This window comes from Haliotis cracherodii, unplaced genomic scaffold (genome assembly GCF_022045235.1).
Source record: "Haliotis cracherodii isolate W230 unplaced genomic scaffold, xgHalCrac1.p SCAF_11, whole genome shotgun sequence".
Lineage (NCBI taxonomy): Eukaryota > Metazoa > Mollusca > Gastropoda > Lepetellida > Haliotidae > Haliotis > Haliotis cracherodii.
The window spans coordinates 15,911,289-15,925,475 of NW_027266266.1; the positions used below are offsets into that span (position 1 = coordinate 15,911,289).

Consider the following 14,187-nt stretch of genomic DNA (forward strand, 5'->3'; position numbering starts at 1 on the left):
TACAATATTTTTTTATTTAAGAATTGACCTTCACTTTGTGTGAGTTCATTGGAGTATGAACCTTCATAGAGTGAGGGCCAAACTGTATGAACGTCGGAGCTTGCGACGACGTTCATACAATGTTTGGCCCTCACTCTATGAAGGTTCATACTCCAATGAACTCACACAAAGTGAAGGTCAATTCTTATAATTTTTTTATCACAATTTCTTACCTCAAAAGATGTAGGCCTAGATCTTAACACAATTTTATTTAGTACGTGTGACTTCATGTTTACACTGACAGCCATACAACAACCAGCTATATCGCGGAGTAAAATAGTTCCTCAAAAGAGAGGTGACATGGGCGTATGGATGCACAACTTGCTCTCCAGAAACATCTTACGCAGCACATGTGTTCAAATCATATCCTCATTAGATGAGAAAGGTCTGTAAAGAACTACCTCAGTAAGTCAGTCACAATGACAGCGCGTCGTAATACATTTACATCAAGTACAAGACGTCAAAATGGCCGACACGATAAACGTCACTGGAGAGATTTCCGAAGTTGTTGATGAACCTTTGGCGGTTACATGTGTTAGTCATCATTGATCAACTGGCCGATCATTGAAAGGTGAATAAAGATGCGTCAAACAGACACAAAGGTAAATTCATAGATTGCTGGAGACGGTCAATGTCAGCCTAGGCACGGATCGAGTCGATACTACGATAGTTTAGATGTGCATTTCTTCGTTTGTTCATAAGGATGGGCCGTAGCGAGGATATTCGTGAACAATCATGCAGTCACGCTCTCTGACATTTCTCAAAGTATACTGAAACGCTGAGACCAAGAATAAAGGTTATAAATGATCAGAAAGAACGCTTATGCATGTTTTCGTGCTAGGGAATTCCCAGGGGTTTCCCCAGGAATGTGGAAGTAGTCCGTCAGTGTTTACGTCAATTCAAGAACACGGTCTCGTGAAAAACGTATGAACGTCAAATTGTATCGTTCATACACTTATGAACGTCAATTTCGCGGTCATGTGACCGACCTCTCGTCCAATTGAAAAGCCTTATATCGTGTAGACTTCAAATTAAAAAATTATACACTTATGAACGTCAATTTCACAGTCATGTGACCAACCTCTCGTCCAATGGAAAAGACGTATATCGTGTAAACTTCAAATTAAAAAATTATTCTTCGCTGAACATCGTCGTTTGTCGTTAATCTTTAAAAAAATTAGACCTATCTTACAATATTTATTAGGCGTTGCAGTCTGTGTGACCATCACCACCTCTGCTCAATATATCCAATATCTCACTTACCTATCTTCTGCAGCTTGAAATATATTTTAAAAATATATATTTTGAACTTTCTTGTCGTTTTACAGGCATTAATTACAAAAGGGACAATAGCCGTCATGTAATGAGACACCTAATAACCTCTCATCATAATCATAATCATAATCAATGGGACTGGCCGCCATGTTGTTGATACTGCCAACATATCATTGAGGCTGGTTTGTAACTCGCATTCTGATTGGTCCGTTAGACCTAGTCGCATAGCCAATCAGATCGGCAAATCGAAATCAAGGGCAGGTAATTTGCGATTGCGAGAACCACAGGAATGGATCCAGGAGTTAGTGTAGGTTTACGGAGTTGCTGGCCTTGGAGATATAGAGGATGCGGTTAACATCAAGCTGAATGCAGAAATATGGTAACATCGGTTTATTCAGGTCAGTCAAATTTTAATAATCGAACGAACGCACATGCAGCGCAGAGCTGTAAGGATAAAGGGGCCGTTGTCATGGGTCCGAGTCTGGATTATGGTTCAAAGGTTTGAGTTGATCTTCAGCAACCTATGCTTGTCGTAAGAGGCGACTAATGGGATCGGGTGGTCAGGCTCGCTGACTTGGTTGATGCATGTCATCGTACTCCAATTTCGTGGATCGAGTTCATGATGTCAATCACTGGATCGTCTGGTCCTGACTCGATTATTTACAAACCTGGAATATTGCTAACTGCGGCGTTAGACAACAAACAAAGAAACAAAAATACAACGCAGCGTAAGATTAAACCTCGGTCAAATAAATAAGTATACAGGCATATGGTGCAGTCATAACATCGACATCATATCGAGTACAAGAAAGTCTTGAAAACAAATGTGAATCTTTTTAAATATGGTGTACCTCGACTACGAATTGAGTCTTGTGTTTTACAGATGTTTGGTGATCCTGGCGTTTGCTGCCGATAAAGAAAGAATGAACGTGATCTTGTTTTAAATACCATTTGTAACCCAGAACAGTTTGTTTATGAGTCGAATTATTGATTTCACACGCTACCTGTGTTTACCTGCGTTTAAGCACAATATTGTGAAGTGTGAAGGGCAGATATAAATTGCATATGTGTTTTCGAAATATTCATATTTTTTGTTAAACCGTAGACACGTTATTCGCTCTAGACAAGTTCAGATCCATAAAACGACTCATTACAAAGCTCTACAGTATGACAGTTAATTGGTAAGACGTAAATAAAAGTTTTACTAAAGATTGTAACTTAATTACACCTGAGTTAACACGCTAACCACCTCAGATAAATCCACGATTAGATCATATATAAACTCTAACAACAAAACAACAACAACTACAACAACAACAACAACAACAACAACAACAACAACAATAATAATACAAGTACTTGTATTGCACTGGCCGGTGTTTTCGCAAAGTGCTAACATTACTACACCGGCAAATGGTTCAGCGGGCCTTCGATTTTCATTCTCAGCTCCCTGGGGAGTAAACATTCCAAGCTACCTTGTCAGGCGCCAGAAAATTAATACTCACATTGCTATCTTATCCTACCGGGTACCCATTTTCACTGCTGGTTGAACAGAGGCATATTTTAAACACAGTCACTTCCCCATGAGACACCGCTAGTGCTACATGTGCTTCAGTGTTGGGTAGGACCGAAGCCGCACAAATACTTTTTGAAACATCTCAACCTTTTTGACAAAGTCTAGCCCCAACCCTACATTTGCCTTCGTTATAAGTCAAACATATGCAGGTGTTTCCAATATTCATTTTGAATGAACATGAACACATTTGAAAACATAGCCTGTCTCTCAGACCCTACAGAATAAATAATTATAAAAAGAATCCACCTCAAGTATAGAACGATTTAGCAAGTCTAGCCTAAAATTAAGCATGGTCAAGGGCTTCATTCGGATTTGATGTTGTATATTGTAGATATATTCTTTTGAATAATTTAACTTTATTTCGGGGACTATATGTAAGTCTACTGATAACGGCCAAAACGAGTTTCTGAAACTACACAGACTCTGTTTGTGCCCTTATCCTACATGTTGTTTGCTTGTTTGTTGTTTACGCCGCACACCAAAATTCAAGTTATATGACGGTGGTCTGTAAATAATCGAGTTTAGACCAGACAATCCAGTGATTGACATCATGTGCATCGATCTACATCGTCCTTCATTGCTTGTGGTACGTCACATTACGCGGAATAATATCGTCTGTGAAAATGGTCCCAGATATTATCTTGTAGCCCCAGGCATAAAATCCTTACTAGCAGGATTCCATATTGGAACTTGATTCAATAGTTTCACCAGTTCACGTGACGATCACATTACACAACATAATCGGACGGCAGTTGTGGCCCTTAAATATACGTTGTTTCATATGAAATTACATCGTATATATTTTTACCATATACAGCTTGGCAGTAAGTGTTGCGAACCACATGCTGAGGGATCGTTCGGTCAGCGGTTCACCTTGAGATCATGCAATGTCCCAATAGCCTTGTGGTAAAAGCGTTCGCTCGTCACGCCGAACTCCCGGGTTCGATTTCCGACATGGGTACAATGTGTGCAGTCCATTGCTGGTGTCCCCCGCCGTGATGTTGCTGAAATATTGCTAAAAGCGGCGTAAAACCATACTCACTCCCCATTCCATTTCTGCCCGAGGTTCTATTCCGGGGCAAGCCGAATAGCGACTTGCAGGTAACGGAAAGGGGCGAGTGGTGACGAATCCGAGGTTCTATGTAGGTAATGGAATATGCCGAGCAAACCCGAATGACGTATAATTTGATTACCGTTTCGGAGCAGCTCACCCCGTTTCACCCCGTCATTTCTGTTGCAAGACAGATTTTACAAATATTTCATGAGTGTTTATTACAACCGAATATATTACAACCATATTACGGACATATCACACAATCATGATACTAGTATATCAGCGTAACACAGTAACAGTAACATTGGTTTGTCTGTAAACGGAGCATGGTATAAAAGAGTATATTTTACATTAATTATACAGAAATCAACCGCATCATGTTATACAGGTTATGTACTATATTGACATTGATACTTAAGTGCTAAGGTATATAATAAGTGGGCCGGTGTGATAGTCTAATGGTTAAAGCATTCGCCCGTCACGCCGAAGGCCCGGTTCGAGTCCGCAGATGGGTACACTGCGTGAGGCCTATTTCCCATGTCCTCCGCCGTGACGTTGCTAGTATATTGCAAAAGGTGGCGCAAAACAATACTCACTTATTATGGGCTGGAATGTGTTAGTATCGGTCTTTGTAAAATTTGTTCATTACAGAAACAGTACACCCACACACACATGACACTGAAAATTACCCGTGAAGATTCCGGGTTAGAATTGGACTTTAGCAACCCATGCTTGTCGTAAGAGGCGACTAACGGGATAGGGTGGTAAGGCTCGCTGACTTGGTTGATGCGTGTCATCATATCCCAATTGCCTAGAAGCGTCTGTAAAATCAAGACATATGGACGTTTTGGTCGACTTGCTCGCTCGTATTCGAGGCAGGGTAACACAAGAAACGCCTGTACTGAATTAACGTTAAAAGCAGATTGATTTAATCTCATTTAAAATATATTTTCATGAATATGTCTTAATTAGACCATCAATACCCACAAATCTTAATGAAAATGTGATTATTAAAATTCACAACACTTTATGATAACATGATTATTAGAATTATCAATATTACATACATGAAAACATGAACATCAAAATACACAAATCATAATGAATATATGATTAATAGAAATCACAAAACTTGATGAATAGAGATGTACACTATACTACTCGCGAAGTGAGCAAAACACATGGGGTAGACTGGCAAAGGTTGACATCTGGGGATGGGGGGTGGTGGAGCACAACCACGCCCCCCCCCCCCCCCCCCCCCCCCCCCACACACACACACACACACACCCCCTCCTTGCACCTTATCTGGATCCACTGAGTAGAGTATGGTACAGATAGTTTGATATGCATTGGTTAGATTTCTATTCATTAAATTAATTTTATAACACATATTAAATTAAATTAACACCCCAGTTCTCACGTAGAATGTGTGTAATACGATGAAACTTCTACACATATCCGCCCAATCATAAACACATTCATTGTCTAACTGCAACGCCGTTATCATCAGTATAATACACATCTGCATCACTTTGCTTAGGCCAGCATCGTATCACATTTATATTTTTTTCTGGTTTGAGAACCTTTTCTAGAATGGTACATAAATTACAGAATTTCATGTAGGAAAGGTATATGATAAAACAATTTTGTTAAGAGTTATCTGACCTTGATATATGCTACTCAAAAGAACTTAAAGAACCTCCGATCCTTTTTATAGTAGTATGGCAGATTTACTATAGTGATGTGAAAGAATCGGTTGATCCTTAACTTAGTTTGAGTAGTATAGATTAACAAGAAAAACCCTTTACGCGCGGTATGGTGCACTGAATTTTCGGCATTATCCTTTCACATAATATCGCATAATCATATGCATGTCTTTGTGCACAGTTTCCAAACGTCGTCCTGTTTGTCAGATGTTACTCTCCTGAAGCGAAGACAGTAGTTTGTTGATGTCCTTTGACACATCTATCCTTGTTCCTGATGCAAGCGCAGCCGCCATGTTTGCCCACGATGGCCATGCCAACATCATCATCAACCACAGCGGATTGTCGAAGTCAACATCCGTCACAGTGCTGATGACTCTGACATCCTCAACGTCGATCACGTGTATCTCGTTCCTACCAGAATTCAAAAGGAAAGCAAGATGGAGGTAACGCGACACACCAACCTCGTTCTGGGCAATGGGCGTGTCTTCAAGCAGTTGGTTGTCGTAGACGACCCTGAGGCACAGCTGCTGAAGATGGTGAGAACAGGAAGCCAAGTTGACGCTGAGTCCGCTCGGCTGGCTCCAGACGGAATCTACAGGGGAGTCAGTGAGACACACCTCAAAGAGCATCTTGTTGTCTTGAATCAACATCTTGGGGTTGTACTTCACCTTAACCTGGTACATGGCTTGTTGCCCGTTTCTCATCAACAGCGGTTTGGAGGTCATCACGTGTCGGTCTGCCTGTATACGGCAACCGCTGTTGAACAAAGGCGGCTCCGGTCTGGTGTTGGTGATCACAGGCCCGGATGTAGTGACAGTCCGGTTTGCGGTGCTGGTGTCCCATTCCAAGTTTGGGCCTTGAATAGAAACTCTCCTATATTGCTCTTTCATACACCATACATTTAAAACTGGGCACAGTAAAATTGGATACCATGAATATATTCCGAACAAAGAGTGAATATTGAGTTAGGCCCCTTCCCGGGGCAAGGGGGTTAACTAACTGTAAAAGTCCAGTTTCCATTTGTGACGAACTAGGCTGCAATTATTACGTTATATTTTGGCTGGACTAACGAGTCTAAGCATAGTCCATTCAAAATCGCGTAACGAAATGTATACCCGCTTCGTAAACAATATGTCTTTCAGCCTGCAGATTTTGGTCGACTGCAGGATTTGCAAAAGAGGTGTACCGTCAACTGGGCGTCAAGAGATATTTTCCAAATCTTTTTATAATGTTTTTAATGAAGGGGCTCACGTGATTTGATACACTTCGCGATGTAAGAAGCGTTTTATTACAATATATATCCTGATCATCTATCAGATCGTCTTGTTTGAAGCAAATGCAAGCGATATGAGAGGTGGAATCTGATTGGTCAGTAGGAGGGATATAGAAGGGACATTACTCGTAGAAGCCACTGGTGGCGCTACTATCAAGCCCAGAAATTCCAGAATAGTCCGGCAAGGGCGGAAACTAGACTTTTAAAGCCTCGGGAAGATGTGAGTTAGGAGCATAGTCTCGTGCATAAACACCAACCAACAGTCCCAAAAACATTCCGGGTTTGAATTGCTATGTTGGTCAAGAGGCTGCTTAATGGTTCTGGTGTCGAACACAGTGGCTTGGTGGACACCGTGTCATTTTACCCCGATAGCGTACGAAGTTATTATACCTATCACGGGTTTGTGTGGCCCAGACTCGATTATTTACAGGTACCCGTGATACAACCGGAATGTGGCTGACATTAGCGTTAAACAACAAACAAACAAACAAACAAACAACCAGGCAGTGTTGTTCTACAACACCAATATGACACAAACGTCAAAATGATTGACTGGTATTTTATGATAGCAATGGGAACGCGTATTGCCACCATGGTTCTATATTGTTTGATATGGTGTAGATCTATTAAGTAACCTTTAGATTTCATAGAACAAATTATACTCACAAAAGAGAGTTCGATGTTTGCTAGCGGTCTTCAAGACAACAACCTGGTCTCCAAGCGAGCCTGAAAAACATAAAGATATTGTGTTCATTAAAACTGAGAAAGTTATGATCAGATCTCCAACGAAGGCAATATACACCAATGTACTGACACTTAGAGGTGTCCAGATAACGACATGCTCAACGCGGCTATATTCATATAGACTGAAACTCAGTTAAATCGGTAACAATTTTGTAGGTGAGGTGAAATGGGGTCTAACGTCGCGTTTAAGATTATTGCACTTATTGTCCGAGTGCATGCATGCATGCGTGCGTGCGTGCGTGAGTGAGTGCGCGGTTGTACTAGTCCGGACTAATTCTGGTTATATAGTACTAAGACACCATGCCAAAGTTTAACATGGATACTCCACTCATTTTACTGCCTCCAATCCGTACTATGTTTTATCCCCTTCATGTCCAGCGCCAGGGAAACAACAAAATTAAAGTCTTTTGGTATGACGAGGCCGGAGATCTAACCACCGACAGATCTTTCCAGGCAGTCACTGTATCCACTAGACCATGGAGGCGATCCTCATATCCATCGAAAAGATTAACATTTCCCATAAGCGTAGCGAATTCGAGATCGATATCGATTTTAGCGACTCTCAATGCTAATTGATCAGTTGAAGCGATAAGGTGTCAGTCGATTTCATTATTGAAAACAATACAATATGACGTCATCCATTGTTGAGGACATGACATATTAATAACATTACGTCATCTGAACAATAAACTGATTTCGGCGAGGTTAATATAGATGGGTAGCTTTTCATACATATTTCTTCTTGTCAGTCAGCAATATACATGTACAGTAAACTACGGTTATAACGAACACCAAGGGACTACAAATTTTAGTTCGTTATAACCGTAGTTCGTTATAAGCATATATGCAGCATAACAACAGCAAATAGACGGGACCAAAAAAGTAAGTTCCTTATATCCGTCAGTTTGTTATAAGCGTGTTCGTTATAACCGTAGTTTACTGTATAGAATAACCTACTCAAAACTCGGAACTATGAATTATTTGTCCCTCGTAAATGAATGTTGTATTTCGTTCTCCATCGTCTCTGAGCTTACAACGTTCAGTTCCCTGTGACAGATGATCCGGAACTCCTGGTAACACAATGGTTATATTCTCATATTGCACACACAGGGGTCGTTGATCCGGGCGGTTTCACTAGACACGTCACCGTCCTGATGAACACGGTATCGTTACTATCGGTAACGCTCCAATAAACAAACTTTACACTTACTAAGAAACCTACAGTGAGCATGCATCAGTATCGTCAACACCACTGAATATGACCTAGTTTTGACCCGTGAAGATCAGGGTAGAATAGGTCTTCAGCAACCCATGCCTTTCGTAAAAGGCGTCTATGCTTGTCGTAAGAGGCGACTAACGGGATCGGGTGACTTGGTTGATGCATGCCATCGTATCCCAATTGCATGGATCGATGCTCATGATGTCACAGGATTGTCTGGTCCAGACCCGATTATTTAGACCGCCGCCATATCACTGGAATATTGCAGAGTGCGGCGTTAAACAAAAAAACCAAAAACAAACAAACATGACCTAATACCATAGCATAAATAATGTAACATCCTGACACCAACTCACATGTTTGTTCACTGTGTGCTCTACTGTGGGAAAGAAAGCCGACATCTCCATTCGACACTGGAAAAGAGTATAAAATATGATAAAAGTATGGAATAAAAAGCGACATCACGGTGTTGGTACAACCTAGTGTCCTGACATTACGGTATATTATTGTACAACCTAGTGTTGTCAAAATACGATTATTTACAGATCACCGACATCTAGCTGGAAAATAGCTGAGTGCGGCGTTAAACAAAAAAAACCACACACACACACACAAAATAAAAACAACAATAACAAACAAACAAACAGAGGGCCACTTCTATGGCGGGTACAGGGCACCTGCCTTGTGGGATACTGATAGGGTCCAGGGATATTGCGTTGTAGATGACGGCGTCTGGAACTCCCCAGGGCTTCTCTGCCGGGGTGAAGGTGATGGACCGGACCAGTCCAGCTGTCTGGAGGATGGAGAAGAGATGCTGGGTGTTCGCGGGCACAAAGCAGACCCCCTTCCGGGCAAAATCTACATCCTTTGCGGTTTCTTGGAGTAATGAGATAATAGCAGTCGGTGAATCCTGGAACAGAAACTTGAAGTTTTATCTTTGAAAACCGCTCATCGTATATTTGTAAATATAACAGTGTTATGCATCATGTTTTGTTTAGTTAAGGTATTTCTAGAAGTTGAGATATCTGAAAAATATATATAATGTGCTTTATGTCATTGATACTAGTATGTTAAGTCATACCAGAATTGTTTTTTACCGAAAAGTGACATGGTCATCTGGAGAATTGTAAAGACTGACTGAATATGATTTTACGCCGCTTTTAGCAATATTCCAGCAATATCACGGCGGTGGACACCAGAAATAAGCTTCACACATAGTACCTATGTCAGGAATCGAACCCTGGTCTACGGCGTGACGTGCGAACGCTTTTACCACTAGGCTACCCGACCGCCCCAGAATTGTAAAGAACTATCACATATATGTGTTACATGTGTGATAAAAAGTCCGATAAACAGTATCACGATTCGCCTGGTTTCTCAGTAGTAATTAGAATTTTAAACTCTATACATTGATGCGATGCCATCCTGATGTATAAGTCCCTATGTAACCAACCATGGCTGCAAATTATCTGGCACCAAATGGTTCACTCACGCCAGAAACCTATGATTGTGGGTTCGAATCCCAGTTCGCCCCGATTATATTGCTAGGTTTGTCAGAATCATACCCGTGCTCGTGGGTTTCACCAAAATGGTAATTGTTCGGACTTCCTCCCACATCAAGCTGACACGAGGTGATTTAACGGGAATACTGTTAAAAGCGGTGCAAAAACCCAACTCACTCACTCACTCACTCACTCACTATATGTTTGAAACCTCGACCATTTAAAGAATGGCATTCTATTATAGGGATTATTTTGAATATCACATATAATATTTCCAATACGAAAACGATAATAATCCATATGGATTGATGTCCCCCTTACGTGGGAACGGGGGGCAAAGTCGTATGTGCAGAGTTGCGTCCCTTTGACTGTGCCAGAAATCTATGATGTATTAACGATATATCTAATATATACCAGTTCATGCTATGTCACTGGACCGTCTCTGTCCGGAGAGAGAAAGGTACGGCGCTCGGCATTAAGGGGCTAGCAAGGGCTGGCCGGCATTAGTCCGGACTATTACAAGCAGCCACACACACACACACACACGTGCATGCACGTCGCTATGAAAAGTGCAATAATCTTGAACGCGACGTTAAACCCCATTTCATCTCACCTCACCCATACAACTGAATCACTGTTCATAGCGGCATAAAATCAAACTCACTCATACCTACCTTACGACCCTTTGATATGTTCTGTGATAACTTCTTAATCTTTTCGTTAATGCCATGATGAGAAGCCTTGGCATATTTGACAGTACTGGCGTGTTGGTCCGCCCTCAGCTCCACCTGAGACAAGAGGAACTTCCTCCTCTCTTGTAGCTCCTTCAGCAGGTCGTCAAAACATTTATTGATATCTCCCATGGCGCTCTTCCGGGACTGACCTATGTTTTTCAGGACATCATCCAACTGCTTCATCCGAGCCATCACCCCTTCCCCCTTCTCCTTCAGCTGACCCAGGAGGTTCATTGACTGGAGGCTAAGACTTCTGGACAATGTCTCCGAACGGATGGCACGTTGCTGTTTGATTGCGTCAATGGAGATGACGTCGTGGTTGATGGGCAGTTTGTTCATTGAATGAGTGCTCAGACAGGACTGACAAAGCAGATCGCTACACTGACAACATTTTGCGATGGCAGGATTGTTGAAAGAGCAGAACGTGCACATGAGGGGTGACGTGGTGTTCTGTGAGAGGAGCTTGATCACAAGGGGATCAATTGGCAGATTTGAAACCCTTTTGTGTTCAGATGTTTCCTTTTGACACAGAGGACAGATGAGGCGGCCATTGGTTTGACAGGAAGTGAGACAAGGCTCACATACGGTCTCTGAACAACAGGGCATGCGCCGAGGAACACGTGATTTCCGGTCATACTGTTTGAAACACGTGTGGCACTCTGTGAGCAGGTTCTTGATGCCTGTCGTCTCTGACATTGCCTCCTGTAACAAAACAGAAGCAAATATAAAACGTCAATGCTAGAGAAAAAGCAGTGTAGATTTGCCGCCGAAATAGATTCCATTGGGCGTTAAAAGCAAAATAACTTTGAAAACATAATGAATGGATCACTGAAAATCAGTGATGACACCAGGTGTTCGCGATAAGCGTAAACATGTCCTGCCCCACCGTTGGAGGGAATAATCAGGAATCAGGGAATAATATTTGTCACCGCGTCTCATTCTACTGTTCGCAGATTCATCTATCGTCACCCCCACCCATGAATACATACGGCCGCGTTACAGTGGCTTGTATTGGGGAAGTGGGGTAGCCTTGTGGTTAAAGGGTTCTCTCGTCACGCCGAAGACCCGGGTTCGATTCCCCACATGGGTACAATATGCGAAGCCCATTGCTGGTGTCCCACGCCTTGGTATTACTGGAATATTGCTAAAAGCGGCGTAAAACCATACTGACTCACGCACTCTCTCTATTATGAACTTGTTCCAGCTAGAGGGAAGTCCGCGAGTGTTAAGACCAGTGAGTCTTCCGATTACATCACACAAACGGCACTTTTCTCATGCAACATGTTCTACAGTTTTTCAGCCATATACTCTACACTTGGCTCTGTTCATGCACGGAGGGCTCGTTTGACATACCGAGTGATACACGGTCTAATTTCATTGCGCAACTACAAATGGACACGCTTCTACGCCGCACAACGCCTTTGTATTCACAAAGAACGAAACCCATATTATGTTTTCGTTTGTTGCTTAACGCCGCACTCAGCGATATTACAGTGGCTTGTATTGGGGAAGTGGGGTAGCCTAGTGGTTAAAGGGTTCTCTCGTCACGCCGAAGACCCGGGTTCGATTCCCAACGTGGGTGCAATGTGCGAAGCCCATTGCTGATGTCCCACGCCTTGGTATCGCTGGAATATTGCTAAAAGCGGCGTAAAACCATACTGACTCACGCACTCTGGCTGTTATGAACTTGTTCCAGCGAGAGGGAAGTCAGCGAGTGCTAAGACCAGCGAGTCTTCAGATTTCACCACACAGCTTCTGTATCACGGCTTGTTAGCTTCTGTATCACGGTTCGTTAGCTTCTGTATCACGGCTTGTTCGCTTCTGTATCACGGTTCGTTAGCTTCTGTATCACGGCTTGTTAGCTTCTGTATCACGGCTTGTTAGCTTCTGTATCACGGCTTGTTAGCTTCTGTATCACGGTTCGTTAGCTTCATATAAATCTGTATCACGACTTGTTAGCTTCTGTATCACGGTTCGTTAGCTTCTGTATCACGGCTTGTTAGCTTCTGTATCACAGCTTGTTAGCTTCTGTATCACGACTTGTTAGCTTCTGTATCACGGCTTGTTAGCTTCTGTATCACGGCTTGTTAGCTTCTGTATCACGGCTTGTTAGCTTCTGTGTCACGGTTCGTTAGCTTCTGTATCACGACTTGTTAGCTTCTGTATCACGGTTCGTTAGCTTCTGTATCACGGCTTGTTAGCTTCTGTATCACGGCTTGTTAGCTTCTGTATCACGGCTTGTTAGCTTCCGCATCACGGCTTGTGAACGTCTGTATCACGACTTGTTAGCTTCCGTATCACGGCTTGTTAGCTTCTGTATCACGGCTTGTTAGCTTCTGTATCACGGCTTGTTAGCTTCCGCATCACGGCTTGTGAACTTCTGTATCACGGCTTGTTAGCTTCCGCATCACGGCTTGTTAGCTTCTGTATCACGGCTTGTTAGCTTCTGTATCACGGCTTGTTAGCTTCTGTATCACGACTTGTTAGCTTCTGTGGGAGGAAATCCTCGAGTGATGCAGGTCTCCAATATAAACTGACGGGCAAAAGAAACTATACCAAAGTATTTTTTATTTAAAAAATATCATATCAGCACTGAACTGGAGTTTTCATTGTCAAAAAAAATCGCATGAACGCAGCTTCATCATTACTGAGTTTATAAAAGCCTGCTTCTTCCCGAAAATGGACTTTATCGAGCTTTTTTTCATTCAAAATGGGATGCACGTGCATCACGACAAAATGGCTAAGAACGGTATAAAATCCGCCAATCTATATGTTTTACACCACAATCGTACTGACCACAACAGCTGACATGCCGAGACTGACCGCACAAGAGCGAGAGAGAGAGAGCAATTGGGATGTTGCAGTTGGGAGCACGCCATGCCCCTGTTGCTCGCATCTTCAACTGCACCAGAACAACGATAACGAGGCTGCAGACACGACTCACACAAACAGGTCGTACAGATGACAGGCCAAGAAGTGGAAGACCAAGGGTCACAACCGCCAATGAAGATCGGTACCTCCGCATCTTACATCTACACAATCGTTTCGTCACTGTGACGTCAACG

General features: G+C 42.5%; 1 protein-coding gene across 1 annotated transcript; it reads right to left on the reverse strand.

The window, feature by feature from the left end:
• Positions 1-5,853: 5,853 nt before the first annotated feature.
• On the reverse strand, positions 5,854-11,818 carry LOC139455453 (uncharacterized). The gene is made up of 5 exons (XM_071237004.1): positions 11,063-11,818; positions 9,568-9,796; positions 9,243-9,299; positions 7,590-7,649; positions 5,854-6,506 (listed from the first exon to the last, which is right to left on the reverse strand). The coding sequence occupies exons 1-5, from the start codon at positions 11,816-11,818 to the stop codon at positions 5,854-5,856; spliced, it is 1,755 nt and encodes a 584-aa protein (XP_071093105.1).
• Positions 11,819-14,187: the final 2,369 nt, after the last annotated feature.